The sequence below is a fragment of the Papilio polytes genome, unplaced genomic scaffold, assembly GCF_000836215.1.
Source record: "Papilio polytes unplaced genomic scaffold, Ppol_1.0 DF824069.1, whole genome shotgun sequence".
NCBI lineage: Eukaryota > Metazoa > Arthropoda > Insecta > Lepidoptera > Papilionidae > Papilio > Papilio polytes.
In genome coordinates, this window is record NW_013525135.1 from 1,046,770 (window position 1) to 1,069,542 (window position 22,773).

The window sequence follows — 22,773 nt, forward strand, 5'->3', positions numbered from 1 at the left end:
ACCATAAAACTTAAAATTCTTTTAATAATTACGGAAACAAACGAGATAAAATACTTTAATGCGAAATTTTTTTTACTCTACAAATTTTTAATCTCTCCAATATAAAAAGTACAGCTTAACCCATTTTTGAGTCGTTAAAAATCCTAGCAACAAACATTTACTCGATCTCGAATGCTACAGAAGAAATATCGGAAACGTTCGACTTTCAGAAGAGGGCAAATCCACTTAAAGCAATCCAATTAGTCTAGAGTTTAAAAAAAATCAACGCACCTCAGAAAACAAGGCAACTGGACAATGCTACTGGATGGCAATTACGCAAAAAGCATGACTTCATCGTTGCGTTTAAAAATATTTTGACATTTCGATGTTTGTCCGTTTTTCTGATTTTCATATTTTTTTAAGATTTCTACAAATATAGAAACAAGATCTTATTGAAAATAGAGTACATTTATAGACATTTAAAAATTGTAATAACAGCAGGGTTTTTTTTACACTGCAAGTAAATATTGTTGTTGAATAAGTATAATACATAAAGGAAAACAATTGCAGTAAATTGTCTCAAATCCTTTGCTTAATTCGCACTTGCTAATTACTGTTTCGTGTGTCAGAGCAAAGTTCAACGTTTTGGAAGTTGCCTGTATTCATTACGTATGCAAAACGAGCTGAATTTATAATTTTACGCAACGCAGACCGTAATTAAGGACGGAGGTAAATCACACAGAGCAAAACATTGCTTTTCACTTCCACTCCTCCTCATTTGTCTTTCAGCTTCGGAAACTTGTGACATGAGATTGTTGATACGTTTCCGAGATAATATTCAGAAACTTCATTAGATGTTTTTAAATAAAATCTCTGTTTATATTTCAATCATCATGGTTCTCAAAATCTACTTAGCACTAATTAACAATTAGCTCTACGTAAGTTGTGATTTTACTTTAATAGAGTATTCTGGCTTAAAAAAATGTTAAAAAGCTTAATCACAGATGATAGATTACTTAATATTATGTGGCCATTGCAAGTAACGGGGGTAAATTATTTAATTCGATTATTTTAATTAAGTTACTCAAAGTAATGATACAGATATGACAGCTCATATACAAGAGTTATTTTTGTCTCAATGACGAAATAATTTTATTTGTAACTTTAGGGGACCATTCATTACGTTAGGTTGCGATTATAATAACATCAATAACAAAATTCTTTGAGAATTAAAATAAGAAACGATAACTTAACAACTAATTTACATTAGACGCAAGATAAATACTAGCAAAGAACTTCAAGCTGTGGTCGCTATCTAAAGACATTAACCACAAAAATGTCTATATTAAATTACAAGTATGATTTTCGTAATTAAAATATCTTTCATGAATACTGGAGGTCGTTTGATATTAAACATTGCTCCTTTCACGCGAGGTCATTAATTATTTTCAAAACTGTGTTTAAAATACGAAAACCTCATTAAGACACGCGCGAGCGTCGCTCAAAAGGGGTTTTTAGAATCGAACAAAAGATAATTTTTGCTTCGTCATTATTCGTAATTAAATGAGGTCGCAAATGACGGAGATTGCGAATATTGATAAGAAAATATCTTTAATATTTATATTTATTATGGGTTAATAAATTTGTAGGACAAAAATAGATATGTAACTAAAATAACAAGCAAATACCTTTTGCCACGATTGTGGATTCTTTAGAATAAGTCCTTTTATGTAATTTCTATTTTGTGGCAATAAATACATATTCATTCATTCATTTATTCAAATATTTGTCTAAAATAAAATCAATTAAAGGGCGTTAGATATAACTAAACTATCGCACGACTGTTTAGTCTCGCTTTGATCCCTAAGAATATATATGGAGGTGTGCAAACTACTATTTTATTGTGCAACTAAACAGTTGAATTGACTGCAAATCAATCGACAATCGCATAACAGCTTAAGTATTTTCATCAAAATGAGATAAAATCACGTGTAAATAGATTTTCGTTACATTTTATAGTAACCGGAATAGAGAGTTAAGACTTCAAGTGCCAGTAAAATAACTTGTGGATAATTTTAACTCTTGTTTATGGCCCCAGTAGCCCAGTAACATTCTTGACTCGAGTACCTATTATCTAGTATACTTTACTCCCTTGAAATAAGGTTTATTTTACTTAATACATCCGAATTTCTCACAATATTGTATGTTGTGCTACTGAGTCTTAGATTTTATTAGAAGCCTCTACTTATTTGTGTTATTTTTTGTGGTTTCCTTACTGATAAAAATATATCGTAGAATGGAATTTTAAGTATGGAATGATATTTTGTACACCGCGTTGTGGGGGTTAAATTTAAAGTCGGTGTCTGCAAGAAAATCTGAAGTTTAGAATAGAAACCGCACAGTAATGCTTTGGTTTGTTTAGAAGCTTTGTCCAAATCAGCGGACGCTTAGTAGGGTGACAATTGTAACATTTTTAAGGATTTGCTGCAAATTTTTTCACAGGCGCCTAATTGAAAAGTCATTGCTGAAGTGCTTAACGTAATTCTTTTTATTAGATAAAAATTCTAGAAATACGAAACTTACTTGTAATATTTTTTATTAATAATTAGTATTGAAGTATTTGCTGATAGTTGTTTTATTTGAAAGTCATGAATATATTATTTATTACGTAAAAAAAAACAAATGAAAATATGTTACTAAAGTTAACCGTTTTTTAAGGAATTTATTTTATCTCACGAGTTAACACTATAAGAGCCAGTGAAATAACTTGCGGATAATTTTAAGTCTTATTTATATCCTCAGTCGCATACTAAAGTCCATGTGAGTAAATTGAGTTTATACGCTTTATCTTATGTGAATAAGTACCACATTCGCTTGCAGCTTTAAGCTATGAAAGAAGGAAATAACTAATTTAGAGTTTACGGAATTTGAAAAACCGTTGAAGACCTAAAAATTGGTTAGATACAAACCTAATGAAAGCTCCAAGGTGGCTCAAACTTTTTCTAAAAAGCTGCAAGAATATAAACTAATTACTTGTTTTTTTAATACTGCACAGAAGAAACAAGGACAAACGCTAGTATAATCTGTGCCACGTAAAGGGTACTCTTTGATAACCAGTGTCAATCAATAAACAAAGTTATGTATAAAATAAAAGCTTATTTAGATAAGCGAGAACATCGCATAAAAGGTTTTTGAATCAAACAAAAGGTAACTAATTTTCGCTTATTCATTAAACGTTGGTAATTAAAAGGGGCGCTACTGATGTGGCTCAGGAATTAAATTAACGAGTAAGCGGCAGGTATTTAGTAACAGCGTGATGTCACTCGTTTTCTAATTTATAGGATTTTGTTAATGAAATATGAATTTTGGGGTTCATAATTTTACCTTCCGGATTCTGTTAGGCAATTTTACTAGTAAGTCTAAATAAAACTGATATTGTAAATTCGAAAGTTTAAATGCATGAATGGATGTTTGTTAGAGTTTGTATCCTAAACGACTTAACGGTTCTTAATGAAACTTAGCATAGATATATAGGATAGTGTGGAAGAACACATGGGCTATTCACTTTTATTTATATTTCAAGCACAGGGAATCGCGGGCGAAAATTCATTTTGTACAAAAATTAGAAAAAAAATGAGAAGTCTTCTTATTTTTTTTTGGTAAGGAAGTGACAAATACACGTAGTATAATATCACAGTAGTTGAATGTTAATAAAATAAAAGATAATTAAATAAGTGATTTTTTAATTTATATTATTTGGAATTAGTCTACAAATATAAAAATGTCATTATAGTAAGTAACAATTTGACGAAAGTATGCAAAATATATATTTTAAATCAGTTAATATCTGGATATATGTTTAGCAATATTGGAACATAATATACTTTTCGCAAATTAAACCTAAAAGCTAGGAACTAAAAAAATAGCATGTATTTTTAATTATATTTTTTTATTTTCTTGACCATTTTTAGAACCATTGGTTTGTTCTGTTGATTTAACTTCATGGAGCAAACCTAAAATTAAAAAAAAAGGTTTAACAAGCAATCCATATCTCTAATCCTTATTTCACACAAATAAAAAAAAACAACAATGATTTAAAAGACTTGATATCCTATACTTACATTCTACTTGAGATTTCTTCTCAAGCATATCATCGTTTTCATCCTTTTCATGAGATTCTTCAGGTTTTCTTACAATCTGCATCTCTTTTTCTTTCACACTCTTTCGATGTTCATAATAAAACCAACTGGAATTAAAAAAATCTCATTAAATACCATTCTATACAAAACGTTGAGGTGGCTAAATTGTATACATATAGATCAAAATATTAAATTTATGCAGTTTTTTTTTAAATATCGCCATTTGGGACTAGTAAGGTTAAATTAATTACATCTGTCACATTAAGAGATCGCTTATTTTTAACTTGGTGTAGGAATTGGCAAAATCCAGTTCTGTTTATCGCTATTCCGAGCCATCTATTTTAAAAAAAGATTTAAAACACCAATTTTTCTTTATAAATCCCGATCTAATGTCGTTAAAATTAAAACTGATAACGGATTATGTTATTAGTAATTAAGGTATTTGCTATTAAGTAAACACTCTCACTCACACTAAGAGCGTCGGTGGCTCAGTGGTTTGAATACTTGACTTGTAATCTACAGGTCTTGGGTTCGAATCCCGCCGCCATGTACCAATGTGATTTTCGATTTTTCGAATTTTCATATGTACATAATTTACCCGACGTTCCTACGGTGAAGGAAAACATCGTGATGCAACCTGCACATATCGGCGAAGAAATTCAAAGCTATGTGTGAAGTCAACCAACCCGCACTTGGCCAGCGTGGTTGACTATGGCCTAGTCACACCTTATTAGGGTAGGCTTCGAGCCCCTCGGTGGGGACGTATAGTGAGCTGGTGATGATGATGAAACACTCTCATATATCCCTTATAGTTATGCTAAGAGCTCTCGCAGACTATGGACTTTTTATCGGACGATAAATTAATCAAGCGCTTAATCTTTATGAACATGTATACAGGTGGACATATAACAGTAATTTCGTATTATAATTTTTTGGCTTGACCGATGCGACTAAAATATCAGCAGATAAGACTGTAAACAAACAGTAACTTTCAATCAAATGTTTTCTAATAGCCACAATTGACAAAATTGTTTGCCAAATACAAACCAGTAAAATTAATAGACATGTATAAAGTAAGATTGAACAGTGAACAGTGGTAGTGCGCGCTTTAACATCTTCGCACGAATGGGCCGGCACGCCCGGTGTAATACCACGATCACACAGAAGACAGGCGTGAAATGGAAGCAATTCCGCGTTTCGTCTGAGTGTGGTGCCGGGGCCTAGTTTAAGTCCCTTTCTCTTTACCACCCTTTTCTTATAAGGAGAGGATGGGGGAACTGGATTTGACGATGTAGGAGATGCATAGGAAGGGGTAATATCCTCTTTATGTGCGTCTCCTCCTCCGTCGGATAAGGGTAACGCGTCTGCAATTGTGGATGTCTATGGGCAGCGGTCGCTTCGGCATTTTGGCGGATTCAGGTGGCCGCTTGCTCGTTTGCCACCTTATGTTATAAAAAAAAATCTCACCTGAATATAACCAACACTGGTATCGTAGATGCTATACTCAGTAAGAACACAGTCCCAGGTAAAATGTGCAGTGACGCTACATACACTTTTGTATATATCGGTGCATATATCAATGGCATGATCGTTTCAACCATACCAAACAATGAATTTAATTTACCTGAAACACGAATATATTTCTATAATTAATCTTTGACTCACGTTAATAAAAAATAACCGAATAAGATAGCGTACAAATATAGCCAAATATTTAAAGGCCAGCAACAACTGAATGACCTAAAAACCTGTATATGAATTGAGACCTTAAATTTTATAACAAACTTGACCGAAACGATTAATTTGCAGAAAATATTTAAAAAAAAGTACTTATTTTACTAAACCTGGAGTTTAAGGAACCCTTTATTTCTAAAGAGGCACAAAGCAATTAAGGTCGTAATATCGTCCTAAGCGTAGGCTGGTCAAGAAGATGCGGAAAACAAAACACCTACAAGTAACTAAGGTTATGATGAAAATGAATTACCTAATTCTTGATAGGAGACGAGCTTAGAAGACAATGATCTCAGAGCTATAGCTGCGGTACCATTCAAAACTTCGACTAATGGACCTGCGAAATGGATTGACTTTTTATTTATTAAACACCAGTACGGATACGATGTACGAATATCAGCAATTATAATGGACCGGAATCAGTGATAAGGAAGCAAGAGTCAGTGATAACTAAGGAATTTTATCTAGGGACAGAAATTTCTTGGAAAAAGAGCAAGGGTTAATAATTTGTTTTAACTTACACAAATAAGCCTGATAATCTTTGACAGCGAAAGTTAAAACCAGGGCCCCAGCGATCTTGCTTGACGCCGAGATGATTCCCAAAACTGAATCGTGGGCTTTCATTTTCTTGCTGAATATACTTATCGAGAAGACCGTACCTGTAATAAGAACACTTCATATTAGATAATATATTTTTTAAATGTCTATATAATGGCGCATCACCCTCTATTGTAAAAATTAAAATATTTATATGAACAAGTCCTGTTTGCGATCGTTCCATTATTTATTTCGTACTGTCACATTCTACTGATGAAGTTAGCTTTGCATTGAAAAATACTATTGTCTTGAGTTTTTTTTATTATGTTTACGATATCTTAACTTACCTATTAAATGCATAATGAGACTGTAAGTAGAATATATACTGTACTTCATTTCATCCCAGTTGAAACGATAACGGACGAAAATGTACATCACACTTAATTCACCTGAAAGAAGTGTATTACAATAGTCAAACGGGATAATACATGTAGCTGATATGTGCAAGTAACTTGCAAGCAAATAGTGTTAACTGATTTTGAGACAGTGACGAGCATGATTTTTTTTTATAATATTAGGTGACAAACTAGCAAGCGGCCACCTGAATCCACAGAAATGGAAAGCGACCGCCGCCCATAAACGTCTGCAATTGCAGATGCGTTGTGTACCCTTAATTGACGGAGGAAGAGAAGCACATAAAGAGGACATTCCCCTTCCTCTGCGTCTCCTCCACCGTCAAATTCACTTTTCCTTCCCATCCTTTCCTCATAAAAAAAAGCTTTCGGCACCACACTCATCAGACGAAACGTGAAATAGATTCCACTTCACGCCAGTTTTTTGTGTGGTCGTGGTATTGCACCGGGCGAGCCGACCCATTCGTGCGAAGATGTTAAAGCGGGCTCTACAACTGTTGATTTAGGAGTCGACACTGAGACGTAAAGTTTAATGAACTGGTATACAAGTTATTGTCATTGTAGTTATTTTAGTGGAATTACTTCAATTTATCTACTCTTAGTTTACAAATAAATACAAAACATGCAAATGCTAAGTTTATGCTAAGTTGATTTGATTATCATTTTAAGTAATACGAACGCTATAAGGATATGCATTTGATTTTGATTTGATCATTGAATCGAATTAAATGTTTTAAACTAATGCTTTTAGAATACCGTAGTGAATTTCCAAAATACTTTCTAATAACACTGACTAAAGATAACTAGTCATATCCACGAGAATAGAGGAACGCTAGTTGACACAAGAGACGGAATAAATGACACAGAAGTATAACATTTTTCTATTGTGTATGTCAATTGTTCTATCAAGGAATGTTATGTCAATATCTCTACTCAACATATAATAAACGCAGGATTTACATCCTGTACATTATTGAAGAAAATATTCTATGAATTTTGTTTGAAATATTTGTTAAATATGCAAAAACATTCACTTTGTATGCTTTGTACGGTTTTTTATTTAAATTTTTTTGAAAAGCGAAAGCTTGCATTGAGTTGTCTTAAACCTTATTATTTGACCTTGAGACAGTCATTCTAGATATCAAGATAATTTTAAATAGTATGTATTATTTTGTTGATTGATTAGTTACAACAAATAATGAGTTTAGTATGTTGTGAAACAATTACTCTATAAAAAAAGTATTTGCAATAAAAGGTATACATAACTATACTTAGATGGTACATCTCATCCTTAGTGAAACTAGTTCTAATAATATGAAAATATTTAGATTGTAAAAAATAACTTACCCATCAGTGGACCAAAATGTAAACAAACGCAGGTGAGGATGAGACAGAGCTGAAGTCGTCGATTATTTCTTCCCTTCTTAAACACAATTCCCATAGTTTCTTTGAGACTATTGAAATCAAAGAACTCAGAAAGAAATCCAAAAAATCCTCTGCGCCTTTTCTATAAAAGAAATTAAAATGCCTCAATCGCGTGCCAAAAAATAATTAATATATTAATTGGATTAGACACTCACCTTGTCCTTATCTTCAAGCCAAGTATGATCTTCTATATTAAAGTAAAGATAACAAAAATTGAACAGATGTATTCCACCGGCAATACTAAACACACCGTAGAATCCAAGATATTTTAGTAGAACACCACTGAATCCCATACCGATAGGGAAACCTATCGTTAAACATAGACTTAGAATACCCAAGCGGAATGTCCTCGTCTCTTTAGACGTTATGTCACATAAATAACTAAAAGTACCTAGGAACATAGTATACCAACCGCCCGTTAGCGACGGAAAAAGAATATCTAAAATCACAGTCCATTCTACAGAGATTTCATAAAAGAAATACGTGTTCATTAAATTGATCATACAAGTCATGAACTCTGCAAAAATCGGCATCAGCATGCAGATCTTCCTTCTTCCCGTTTTATCACTCCAAGCACCAACGAAGAGCATTAACACAGTAGGTACGATCGTGTAGATAACACTCCTCCAAGCTTGAACAGATGCTATTAGTTTTTGTACTCCTAACTCCTCGATCGTGTGATTTGCTGTTTTCCGAAGTCTCAAGTCCAGGCATACTTCGTCTCCATATTCCAAGTTCACACGACATGCTTTATCAATATAAAGGTTTTGTGCTGCCAACAATGAAAGTACACTTGGCACCATAAATAGCGTTAGTATTGGTTCAACTGTTATATTAGATTTTAGATATTGCATTTTCTGTTTCCGTGTCATTACATTTAAATCTATTTCATCTGTTGATTTAACAAGCGTTTCCTCCGCCGCATCTTCTTTGATAGTTTGTTTTTCTTTATCCATTTTTGAAATAGTATTTTCACTGTTTATTTTTATTTTAAAAATGTAGTATATTTTTACTGATTTTTCTACGAATGCAGATTGTTTTAAAAATCACATTTCCACAGTATCGTAAAACGATATTTGTTCGATGCAAACGTAAAGTATGTCGGACAGCTGTCGACGACAAATCAAAACTAGCGGTCTATTGTTTGATTTTATGCGAGGAAGATATCTTTTGTTTGTTGTATCGACACATCTGAACACGTATTTGATTTTTTAATTCACAACAATTCATCACAAATTAACTTAAGTATACTCATGTAATTAAATTGAATAACAACACTGTTTGGAAAATTTTATTACATTACTTAAACATAAGAGAACTTAACATCACTATTAATTCAACAATTTACGTCCATCACTAAACTTCCTTGTTCAGATTGTCAACTTCCACTGATTTAGTATCTTCCCGTTGTTCGAAATACATCCACCTGGAATTATAATTAACTAAATATGAATTATAACATTCTGCCGTGACGCCAGTTCGCGGAAGACTGATCATGTATTAAGATTTTTAAATAATATAAACGGATTTAATATGCCGAAGTTAATGAAAGTCACTATTTTAAACAGACGCTAAATGAAACCGGAAAGTATTGCAGTTACGTATAATAATAAAACATCTTTATCAAACATCTCGTTAGTAACATCACTTAGATAGTTAAAATGCGAATTATATTGATGGTTATAAATACTTTTTTTAAAGGCTATTAGTTAAAAGTGTACAATGTTATTTAAATGCTGTCCAACCCGATTTTATCTCTTGGTCACCTTGAAAATAAATTTTTAATTCTCAAAAAGTTTTTGACTGCAAAGTTTTTGCACGGCTGGGGCCTGATATTTTATTACTTTTACTTCGCGCTATTTTTTGATCCGGTTTTGATTATATGGTAACTCAGCTTTTCAAGACAGATTTAATTCAAGCCAGTGATTGTAAAAGAGATAAACATACATGATTTCAACTGAAATTTTTATGGGTAAATAATTTATGATTGTTATAAAAACGAAGGATAATGTTGACCCTTATGTTGCTCTGTCTCATCGAATTAACAAAGAAAAAAAACAAGGTAGAATTAGAGTTACCATTTTGCTTAGGTAAAAAAGTCATTCAGTAAAATTTTAAAAGATACAAAAAGACTTAATGTAGACAAAAGTATTATACTTTTTTATAAAGATTCTCTAATTGCATGTTCAACAATAGCAGAATTAAATAAGTTTATAGTCATTGCAATCAAAGACATAGCTTGTTTACTAAATGATTATTATTATTATTTCTTTCATATTATTATTATTATTATTATCTCATATCTTTATTTTCTTATTTTTATCTATAATATATTTTACATGATTTTCTTAAAAAAATAACAAAACAAAACATATTATATAAAAAAATAGAAGTCCACCGGCTTCGGAATCCGATAACTCAAGCAACCAGTGGTTATTAGTATTATTATTATTACTTACCCAAAAATAGCCACAGCGGGAACTGTCATAGCTGCTCCCAGAAGAAACACAGCTCCGGGGAGTACATTCAATGTCGCCATGTACACTCTGGAGTACAGTGGACCGTATACCAATGGCATCATGGCCTCTGCTAACCCGAACAATGAGTTTACTTTACCTGGAAATTAAAAGACAAAGTTTATAAAGATGTTAGAACCTGCGTATCGTACAAAATTGGTTGACCAAATAGAGTAAAGTGTAATTCGACTTGTATTTTACTAGTGATGTGTACCGCCGAACTATTAACACTTTACTTTTTGTCGTACGTAATTCCTCCATAAGATTGTTTAATCTGGAGAATGAAAACCTCGTCTGCCAGGGATATTATGATAATCATTTAGAATAGGTATAAATCCGCGATTAAGATAGCATCAATTGGTTATTGTTATTATTGTTTCAAAATAAAACTTAGGTCTTGGCAAAACAACTTACGTCAAATAACTTACATAGACAGTATTAAAAGAAAAAAATATTCTGGTTTTTATTATTTAAAGGCTATAGAATGTAAACAAGAAACATTTTTACTAAGATTATTTAGTTGCAGATACGACAAGGTAAAATGATTGTCGTCTGAGGGCTAAAGACCGCGGTCACGGCGCGACGAGCGGGGCGGATGGACATGGGAAGAGCGGAGCGGGGTTTTTCACATGTTTTGAATGTCTGCGTAAGCCGAGATTGTAGCCCACTGTGCCCCGCTTTGCTCGTCGCAAGTTTCGTGACCACGGCCAAATAGAGTGAAAAATATAATTATTTCTTAAATTTATATTATATCTGATAATAGATATTTTAATGCTAAATTATGAATTTCTATAATAGTTAATTAAATTAAATGAAGTTGTTCCGCGTAATTATTTTACTCTAACGCAAATTTTTAACGTTTTCTCTCATAATTTCGTCTTTGGCTTTCTATGAAACGTCGGATTTAAAAAATATCTTAGAAATATTGATAACAACGAGCTAATTTAAACGTTTGTTTTTAAACAGCTGCAACTCTAATAATGCAAAATTATGCACACAACAAATGCATTCTCCGCGTAGATAAAAGCTATGACCTTTTGTCGAGGATTAGTGAATAGTTTATCTTAGGTGAATATGTATTAAAATGTAGATTATAAATATTTCTATTTTCGGGGACGATATCAAATAAGATGGGAGGACGACTTGAGGTTGACTGCCGGTCCACATTGGAGAAGAGTTACGACTGATGTCTGTTGACAGAAAACAGTGGGAGAGTTTCGAGGAGGCTTATGCCAAGAGGCACGCTGAAATTAGGGAGATACTATAACTCACCTATTTCTGACACTGTATCTATCTTACTAATATTATAAATGTGAAAGTTTAGATGTATGGATGGATGTTTGTTAGAGTTTGTAGCCTAAACGGCTGAACTATAATAATTTCGATGAAATTTTATATAGATGTAGAGAATAGTCTGGAAGAACAAATAGGCTACTCACTTTGACTACTTTTTTTTTAATTCCACGCGGTCGGAGTCGCGGGCGATAGCTAATTTCAGAATGAAAGACTATATTATTATTATATCTATTTTATAAGAGATATTGAAGCAATAGCAGTGATTACTTGAGTAGGATTACATTCAACTTTGTACTCGTATTTATTTAACCCGATGCTTTCAAAATTTAGGTGGATTAAAAATGTTATTCGCAATTTCTAAACGGTAACTTCTAAGTAGTAACCGCAAACGCATTATAAAAAGTGGGAGATTGAGGAGACTTGAGCATTTTTTAATGTTACGAAAGCTAGATATATTTGGCTAAATATTTTACGAATAATTAATGAAACTACAAAATTATAAAACAAAAAGTATTAAGACAAAATCTTCAAATTCTATAAACTAAAATTGATACAGATAAAAAAACTTTTATTATCAAGTCACTTATTAAATTAATGAAATTACCATATTATTTTAAAATATACATTTACAAGATACGATAAATGTGTATTTTTTTTCAATAATGAAATTATTTTTAGAACTAATTAATTTTATTAACGTGAAATGTAAATAAAATATTTTAAAGACTCAATGAGCTAAGAATGCTAACTTTCTTGACCTACGATCGTATAAAAAACACATGTTTTAGGATTGCTTCGTTGCAATTGTTCTATATTGCAGACTGTTGATAGAAAAACTGTCTGTCGCCCGCGATTCCGTCTGATTTTTACCAAGCAAATTAAAGGTTATGGATTTAAAACCTTTGTTACTTACATTACTATATATTTATTAGATATCAAAAATATATTCATAAATTATATTCATACTTCATACTAATATTATAAATGCGAAAGTTTAGATAGATGTTTGTCAGAGTTTGTAGCCTAAACTGCTGAACGGATTTCGATGAAATTTGGTACAGATATAGGAGATAGTCTGGAAGAACACATAGTCTATTCACTTTTGTTTTTTTTTTTTTAATACCGCGCGGGCGGAGTCGCGAGCGAAAGCTACTGTCATATAATGGGGATGTTTCCTAATTTTTGGAATTGCTTTTATTATGTAGATAAACCATATCTAAACAATAAAAAAAATATAATAAAATCATATACGCAACATTTAATTACAAAAACACTTACTAATGGAGTCCTCATAATATAACACACACAAACTCAATTATTATAATCATTAAAAAAAAATTATAACTACAAAATGCACTGACATTCACTGAAGCTGGTCATACTGCCATGTTGTTTGCGAAGAAGCTACGTCACCGAGCTCTGATTGGTGTTTGAGATAGAGTAATGGAGGGTAAAAAATATTGCAGCGTTTTTAATTTATATTTCAATGGAGACAAACATTTAAGGTCTCCAAATGTTATTATAGGTTTTAAAATACTGTCTTTAAAATATTGAACATAACTTTATTTGAATTTGTAACATTAGGAAACATCCCCATTAGCATTAATTTCGAAATCAATTTTTTGAATGAATAATTCTCAGATTTATTTAATTTAACGATTATTTCTGTCTTCTTGTTTGATTTAGAGATGCAATTTAAATTTATATTAACAATTTAATCCAAAAATGTTCTTTTTTTATCTATTTTTACGGTAATAGCACTTTTAAATGCAAAACCGATGTAATGGATTTTGAGATATTATTTTGATAAAAATGAAATACTTGTTTTTGAGCATACGATTAGACATGTAAAAAATATATGGCCTTATGAATATGTATACTATTCAATTTAAACAGCGACATCTATCGTTTGCGAAAAAAAAATCAACAAAAGACTACTCGTATGCTAAAACGAAGGAATTCTCAAATTCAACGACTACACATAGAATAGATAATTGGTTAATATAAATATAGACAAGACATCTACATAATATCTTTATCTATCGCATTTAAAAAAAATTGTCTCTGTCTGTCCGCATTCAGCGTTTGTTCCAAGTAATCTCCGAACGGCGTAACGGGTGGTCAAAATTTGCGCTAACGAAGTCTGCAGGCGACAGCTCGTTATAAATATGTATTAGACATCTAGATCATATTAAGTTATAAACAAAATAAATTAAACTCATTAAGGTTGTAACGTGACAATGTTTATGTTGACACAAGAACACGCGCGACTTCATCACCTATGTTATCTATGATGAGGTTCATAGGTGATTAACTTTAACACAATGACATACGTGCTACTTTGTGTATTCAATTTAATCAAACAAGAATGTGCGTCACGTATACAAAACATGGCTTTGGGCAGGTGTTTTACGTTTTTTAATATTTTTCATCAACAAAGGAAATTATATAATTTGTTTTGTTTTTGATATTATTACATTAACATACTAAATGTTTACCGCGACTTCGTTCCACGCAATATTAAGATAAAAAAATAGCCTACAATATGCCCGTCTATCAGCTACCCTTCAGTGAAAGTCCGATCGAAATCGGCCCAGCCGTTTCAGAGATTGCCCGGAACAAACGCGGTTTGCAGACAGACAAATAGACAAATAAAAATTAAATGTGATTTTGTTTATCAGCAACGCAAATACATCATCTTCCCGAAATCTGGGATTTTTCTTTTTATATTACTAACAGACACTCCAATTTTATTATATGTTTTGATAGATGAAAAGTAAAGAAATATTGTTTACTAGCCGAAGCCCCAGTACTAAGGGCATTTTAAGTAAGGCACTGGAAGTAACAGTGAGTGAAATTTACTCACCCAATTCTTCACTTGTTACCAACTTCGATGCAATCGACCGCATTGCAATGAACGAGGTACCATTGAATATTTCCACGAGGGGCGCTGCAAATTACATAACCATGTCAATAACATCGAGAGTGGAATACAACAGTACAAGTATCTACGAGTACCTGGATTTTAAATATCAATAGAAAACAGTAAACAAACTTAGATAAAATATATATCAAAATGTTATAAATTATGTTATACTTTTGTAAGCAGTTGTAATATTTCTAAGCCTAAAACAGAAACTCTATTATACTTACAAGTGCAGACTTAAAACTAAACTATGGCACAACTGTTTAGTCTCGCTTTGATTCCTATGAGCTTATATGGAGGTGCGCACACTACTCGATTTTTAGTTGTGCAACTAAACAGTTGAATTGACTGCGAAACAATCGACAATCAAGTACTATAGTCAAAGGTGTGCTCCAGCTCTCAAACTGCTATAAGAAAAGTAACACTAACCTATGTATATCTCCGTAGTAGTGGTAGCGAAGGCGAAGATAAAGGAAGCGAGGATCTTACTGGTACAGGAAATGATGCCAACTACAGTATCATCGAGTTTCATGAAGTCGCTGAATATACTGATCGAGAACAGCGTACCTGGGAAGAGAAAGAGTTGAAATTGATACGAAATTGCTATAATTAGACTTCTAGATATCCCTGACACTTATTACATTGGTCAATGATTACAGAACGAGATTTCCAGATTGATTTCCTGGATTCTCTTGACTAAAACACACGCTAAGGAACACTTATTGGCCATTGACGTAAAAAAAAATGTCGATAGGTTTAAAGTACGTTTTTTTTGTATTAGTTACGTTTTTAATAATGTCGAAAGCACTAAAAAATATATAAATTCTTTGTACGCAGCTAAATTGCCTAACCTGGAAATAAATTAAGTCGCGAGCGGAACTCGTTTTATTTCATAATTTCCTTCAGCAGCGGCAGAACAAGAGATTAGTTCCGGCTACAGAGGACTTTATTGGTTAATTCTTTGAAGTTAAATAATAATCTTTCTGTCTTTGTAATCTTTCATTTATACACGAGAAAATACACTTTTATTTTTATAATAAATTTTAATAGTACGCAGTCTAATAATCCATTTAATTCAACTTTAATAAGTAACTCGTACATTACCTTATGTTACCCTTTTTCTTATTAATACAATGCGTAAGTTAAATTGCATATTTTATCTTTAACTAGATAACTGATCAAAATTAGCTTTTCTTTAGTTGAAGTCACTTAAAAATGTTTTATAACAACATTTAACCTGTAATACCGTTCGCGTGGTATTACAAAAACACACTCAAAAATAAGTACCTATATGTTTTCCAAACTATCCATACATCTACTCCAAATTTCATAGAGATCCGTTCAGAAGTTTAAGCTACAAACTCAACAAACATCCATCCATTTATAATATTAGTAAGAAGTAAGATTCATAATACGAGTATATAATTCATAAATAAATATAAATATTGTAAAAAGGTGGACATAAAACACCAAACACCGTAAAGCTAAAACATAATTCAGGACATACGAGACAACTAAACAATATATTGTATGTCACAATAACATTTCCGGTAGAATTTACCGCAACTAAAGGTGGAAGGAATAGTCATGATTAATGCTTCTACTGCGACACGGCGACAGCCGAATTTCATTAGCGCAGTAACATACGCTGCTTCTATGAGTTACCTCTAAATCTAAATTAGCCAGTAAATCTTACTTAGCATGTAAGATTTACGAAACGAAGAAATATTATTATTAAACGCTAGGTTGTTTTAAGGTTTACTTTGATAGTAATTTGATGACATAAACTTTCTTAAATGTCCTGGTATGTTTTGAGATTCACTGCTATCTCAGTTGATTTCCTAGCACTCGCATGTGATTCTCAAAATCGTTAATAGCAACATTTTATAAAAAGCCTTAGCTGTTGTAGATAATCCCCATGTACAGTATGATGTAAATGCGGCGTTTTTAATGGATTTTTGCTAGAATTAATGTTTTTTCCGTCCTGAAAAGTTTAAGATATCTTTGTCAAATTAGGCATAGATGTAGAACATAGTCTGGAAGAACATGTAGGTAACATATTCTAAAGTAAATATGTTTTAATATTGAGTCGCTTTTAAAATATAGTAAGAAATAATATCGTAGATCATGTAGGAATTGGATAAACACAAGTTTATAACCTTCTAAATGTAACGTATTTTCGCGTAAATCATCCCAACCCAGACAGATTATGTTAATGACGTTGGATAAAAATTCACAGAATTACATAAACGTGCCTTCAATTACAGGCTTCCTTTAAGTCATGAGAGCGGATCTTAAATGAGGAAATAACACAGAAGTAAACTTACCAACTGGCTGATAACGACTACAGTTTTTGTCTGTATTATGAAGTTTGAAAGAATGTTTAGAGCGCGCGCACACTTTTGAGTAAAATATCGCAGAACTGTTGAGTTGCGATTTGATTCCTATTAGTTTATATGAAGGTGCACACACTATTCGATTTTAATTGTGCAACTAAACAGTTGAATGGGCTGCGAAACAATCGACAATCGCACAACAGTTATGCGATAGTTTAAACAAAGGTGTGGACCCGCTCTTATCATACTATGGTCTCTTATTATACGTTCTTATTGTCTCTTATGGTCTCTTTCCCACACTAGGGTTTTCATATAAAACATTTACCCTCTAAGTTTAATGGCGTAAAAATATATAGCCTAAGGCGTGACTTAAGTGTAGGGCTTTCTATTAAGAAAAGAATTATTCAAAAATATGCTGTAATTGCTGACATCTTAGGCAACAAAGAAGTGTGTGTTTACGCTTTATTATAATAGTGTAGATAAGTTAGGCTATACTAAGTTTCAGTGTACGATAAATAAAAACTTTTCCTTATTTTAAGTTAACTAGTTGTTAATCATAAAAGATATAATCATTTTGAGACTTGGGAATTTGATCTGTGTTATGATTTATTTTATTTATTAGGGCCGCTTCGTTTTGAATTATTTGCACGAGACACTTCAGTTTGTCAGAGTATAAATATTAATTAAATATAATTTATTACTAAAACAGACGCGATACTGAAATATATATTTCATGAAATCGAGATGGAGTTTTGAGGTTATTTAGATATTAATCAAAAGGTAAAAAAATTGCTGGATATAAAAAGCAAATCAACATAGGTATTCCCTTGGCAATGAAGATCAGACGATTTAGAAAGGATATTTTTTATTCGTTTTTCTTTTAACTTCCAAGGGTATTTATTTATAGCTGTCTAGTTACGTCGTGACGTCATCATCGTTCTCTTGTAATTCTTAATATCGTCACATGTATGAAGCTTATCCCATGTGTACTCCAGACTTTGTTTTATATCTATGCCAAATTTCAATAAGATATGTTAAACCGTTGCAGAATGATCGAGTAAACATTAAAAAACTAAATTAATGAATCCCACGGGAACCGTAACTATTCCCGGTATAAAAAGTAGCCTATGTGTTCTTCCAGACTATGCTCTAAACCTGTGCCAAATTTCATGGAGATCCTTTTAGGCTACAAACGCTAACAAACATCTATCCATCTAAACTTTCGCATTTATAATATTAGTAAGATAAGTTTAGATGGATGGATATTAGAGTTTGTAGCCTTAACGGCTTAACGGATCTCGATGAAAATTAACATAGATAGAGAGGATAATCTGGAAGAACACAGGCACATGCTTTAGTCTTTCTGAGTTCCACACGGACGGTATCGCGGGCAAAAGTTATTTTGATATATTTCTTACAATCTCCGACGGATGTTTGTTAAATTTTGTATAATTATTAATAAAGAGATGTTCCTTATATGTATAAATGCCTTTATACTTATCATGTACATATACCATCTGTCGGTTACCACTGCCGAAACTTGTATGAAACATTATCCCTCTTACGGTCCCTTTGACAAAAATAATAGACGTTTTTAATCGAAGCTTAAAATAAGATATGAAGCAAAATTATTTTTGTAATGCACGTAGTTTACACTAAAAAAACTTTTGAGTAAAAAAAATCGTTGAACATTTATTAAATCTTGCGAAATTCTTAACGACTTCAAGAAATGACCTTGAAATTTTAAAACCAATGCAAATGTAGCTTAAGGACTTTTTTTATAAAAAAATAAACTGGAATTATTTTTGCCTACTTATAATTCTTGTGCATTATATCTTTTTGATTGAACATGACACTTATTTCGTTACTCTTAGTTAAAAACATATTAATCAATTCGTATTTATTCAAAAAAGGAAGAAAAAAAATAGAATATTTTTATAACTAGAATATTTTAATAAATGACCTTTACATTTAAAAATATTTATTTTTTTCAAAATATCACTTCGATCGTCATCAAAATGGTTGTAAGAATGATGTAATAAGAATCACATATATACCTCGATAATCACAATAATATAATTGTATTACTAAAAATAATATTTATACATACCAACTAAGTTCGTGATGATGCTGTAAGTACAGAACATGCTGAACTGCACCTCGTCCCAGTTGAATCTGTACCTCATGAAGAGATACAATACGTTCATCTCACCTAGCAAAAGAAAAATAAAATTAACTGCCATCTATTGAAAACCTCATGTCCCTAAAAGACAATTGAGTAAATACAACTTAAAATCAGACTTTCTCATCTCTGAAGGAATAAATATAGATTGAACCAGATTTTTTTTAACATTAACGCTTTTTGTTACAAAATAGTAGTAAAGTAGAAGTAGAAAATAATAAAGAGTGCAGAATTCCATAAGAATAGACCAAAGAACAAAAGATTAGTAAAGAAAGTAGTCTAATATCAAATAAATTGGTAAAGACTTTGACAAGAGTATACGTAAGTATAAAATCGATAACTGAGACGGTCAATATCTAAAATAAATCTAAGAACTAATTTGTCACATACCATGTAAAGGTCCAAATATAACACAAACGACAACTATCAAGAGCGAAACTCTGAGCCTTCTCCGGCGTGGACCACTTCTGAAAGCAACAGTTAGCGTCTCCCTGACATGGCGAGCGTCGAAGAAGGAGCACACCCATCCTCTGCAACCTACTGGTTGTTCCTAAAATAATATGAAAATGTGAACCATCTTTTTCTTCCTTAAATGCCATCTTCTTTTGAAGATCAAATATCAACGGTATCTGTCGAAACCGTGGCTCTGTAAAACAAACGAGTGATCTAAGAAACTACTGGCATTAGTTATGCCAATAGTTTAGTCAGGATGGCTAGGGTTAAGAGTGAAATTTAATAAGATAACACTATTCAAAATTAAAATTATGAACACATAGTAGCTCTTTACATTGCACAGAAAATATGCAGCAGACATTAATACGGTTTTTAAATAATCAGAAATATGTTATTGTGATATGTGTATATGAGACAATTTCTCCAATAATAAGCTTAACATCGAAGGCGAGTAATCCAGCTCGAAATGGAACGATAAGTCCCAATACGTGCAGCTTAATAATGAATAAAATTCCGAACGCTTTTGTGTAAATAAAAAATATTACTTCGTTTGCTAATTACAAAATTTTTCAGTTCTTTCAAGATTTAATTAAAGCGTAAAATCTGTAGATGCAGTTTAATAAGAAACTTTTTTGTTTAATGAATGGAATTTTCAAGAAAGGATGATATCCCTATTGTATTTGCAATTACTTATTTGTAGTTAGAAAACTAATTGTTTAGTTTTGATTTCGACTAACACATACATAGTACTGGGTCTGTAGTCTAATAGTAAAACTTTCACACGTGAATAGGCGTGTGTTGCTAGCAACTCAATTAAATTCAATGATCGCGCCAGACATGACATCCGCGAGAAGACAATGTCCTGGCACAACATTTTCAATGTGCCCATATGCCCGACACCTATCTGAGCCTCGCGTAAAAACAACCACAGGGCGTCACGGAGTTCCCCTTCAATCGAATTTGCGTTGTGAGCACGTAGCAATTTATCACTTACTCGTAGGACCAGTCGAGCATTGACAATACAAATTGCTCACATTCAATCCGCCGTTTGTATTATCGAAACAATGCATTGACCACTAAACTAAAATATCTTCGACATTTTGTAGACAATAGAATATAACAAACTTACTATTTGACGTTCTTGAGATATGACTGGATCTTTTAGACGTATATATCCGTAGATAAGGCTAGTAACATAAAGGCAATTCGATATCAGGAATATACCGTAATATCCAATCTGTTGCAAAAGTATACCACTCAAAGACATTCCAATCGGTATTCCGAGGGACATACACAAATTGGCCACTCCCACTCTAAATGTCCTCATTTCTTTCGTCGTTACGTCACCGATGTAGCTGAACACACCGACGCAGACGGTAATCCAGCCTCCGGTTAACGACGGAAATAAATCCGAGAGAGCCGTGACCTCCAACGGCAATTCGTAAAAGAAGTATGTGTTCAGAATGAAACTAGTGCAACAAAGGACTTCACCGACTATCGGCAAAAGAATGCACGCTTTCCGCCTTCCTGTTTTGTCACTCCACGAGCCAACAAATAACACTAAAATACAAGGAAACGCCGTTTGAACGATATTTTTCCAAGCTTGTACTGATGCTGTTAACTTTTGTACTTCCGCCTCCTCCATTGTGTAATTTTCTGTTTGTCTCCTGTTCAAAGCGGAGCATATCTCGTCGCTGTAGCCCAAATTAACTCGACATGCCTTCTCCAAATTTAGATTTTGTACTGCAAGTCCAGAAAACACATTTGACATAATATAACAAGCTATAATAGGTTCTACTGTTATGTTCGATTTTATCTGCATCAGTTTCTCCTTCACGCTTGCTCTCTTTGGTTTTGATTTCTCCTTCGTCTCCACATCCACGCCGACTTTATCAGCGTTTACATTGATGCCGTTCATTGTTATTAATATTTAGCTTTGTACAAATTAAATGCATCTATTATTTACATATGAACAATTTAGTATGAATATGCCGTTATAGTTCATCTTGGGTTCTTTGCTAAATTTCTCACAACACTAAATTTCCTGTTCTCTAGTACAGTCTTGTAACATTTTTCTGGAAACGCATCTTGGAGATTTTAGTACGAAATTATGAAGTTAAACTTTTCACTGGCTAAGTATACCACTATCTCACAGATCACGAGGGATACTGGGGCCTGGTCTTGTCTTAAGAGATGATTAGGCGGATACGCGTTGGAGTGGAGCCATTAGCGGCAATTGGACGGCCGTAGTGTCGGCCCGCGGCGGCGGAGTGGCCCGGAGCCCGCAGGACCGGCGGGCTCGGCGCGTCACAACCTTGCACTAAGCAGCCGTTTATCCCATTAGAGCAATGCCATTATGCCGTGAAACTGTGAGTACGGCAGCGTGCCCGATCATTAGTACACGGTCAAGGTACGATTTATAACACGTATGTTAGTGGTCATCTACGATAGAGCTATCTTCTTCGAGGTAAGCAAACATAACAACCATTAGTATAATCCATGAAAAGATGCTATTTTCTAAGATAACTTGTTAATGTTCAGACTTTGTTTACTAATTGTTGGCTACCTATTTTTTCCCTTTAATACCATTAGATCCCTAACGTCTGCATCCTCTTCCTAGAGAACTGTCACCAAAACTTATCAATTCATTCATTTCGTCATTCGTTTGACTCGTTCGATCATTCGCTGGTTAAATCATTCGCCCATTCAAATCACTTATTACAACGCCATCTTTTGTAATAACGTTTTTGACGTTACGGTATATTTTTATTTTTTAAATGTTTACTAAACAATGACCAACATTTAGAAGAATAAAAAGAGAAGACCAGTAGTTAATCTAA

At 32.7% G+C, this 22,773-nt stretch overlaps 2 protein-coding genes across 2 annotated transcripts; both read right to left on the reverse strand.

Annotated features, from left to right (window-relative positions):
* Positions 1–3,761: 3,761 nt before the first annotated feature.
* Positions 3,762–9,547, reverse strand: LOC106100236 (proton-coupled folate transporter-like). The gene is made up of 8 exons (XM_013279031.1): positions 8,380–9,547; positions 8,147–8,306; positions 6,734–6,835; positions 6,371–6,508; positions 6,103–6,186; positions 5,586–5,742; positions 4,101–4,225; positions 3,762–3,992 (listed from the first exon to the last, which is right to left on the reverse strand). The coding sequence occupies exons 1-8, from the start codon at positions 9,178–9,180 to the stop codon at positions 3,919–3,921; spliced, it is 1,641 nt and encodes a 546-aa protein (XP_013134485.1). The 5' UTR covers positions 9,181–9,547; the 3' UTR covers positions 3,762–3,918.
* Positions 9,503–22,219, reverse strand: LOC106100237 (proton-coupled folate transporter-like). The gene is made up of 7 exons (XM_013279032.1): positions 21,063–22,219; positions 19,871–20,030; positions 19,409–19,510; positions 15,392–15,529; positions 14,903–14,986; positions 10,684–10,840; positions 9,503–9,650 (listed from the first exon to the last, which is right to left on the reverse strand). The coding sequence occupies exons 1-7, from the start codon at positions 21,849–21,851 to the stop codon at positions 9,581–9,583; spliced, it is 1,500 nt and encodes a 499-aa protein (XP_013134486.1). The 5' UTR covers positions 21,852–22,219; the 3' UTR covers positions 9,503–9,580.
* Between the last annotated feature and the right edge of the window lie 554 nt (positions 22,220–22,773).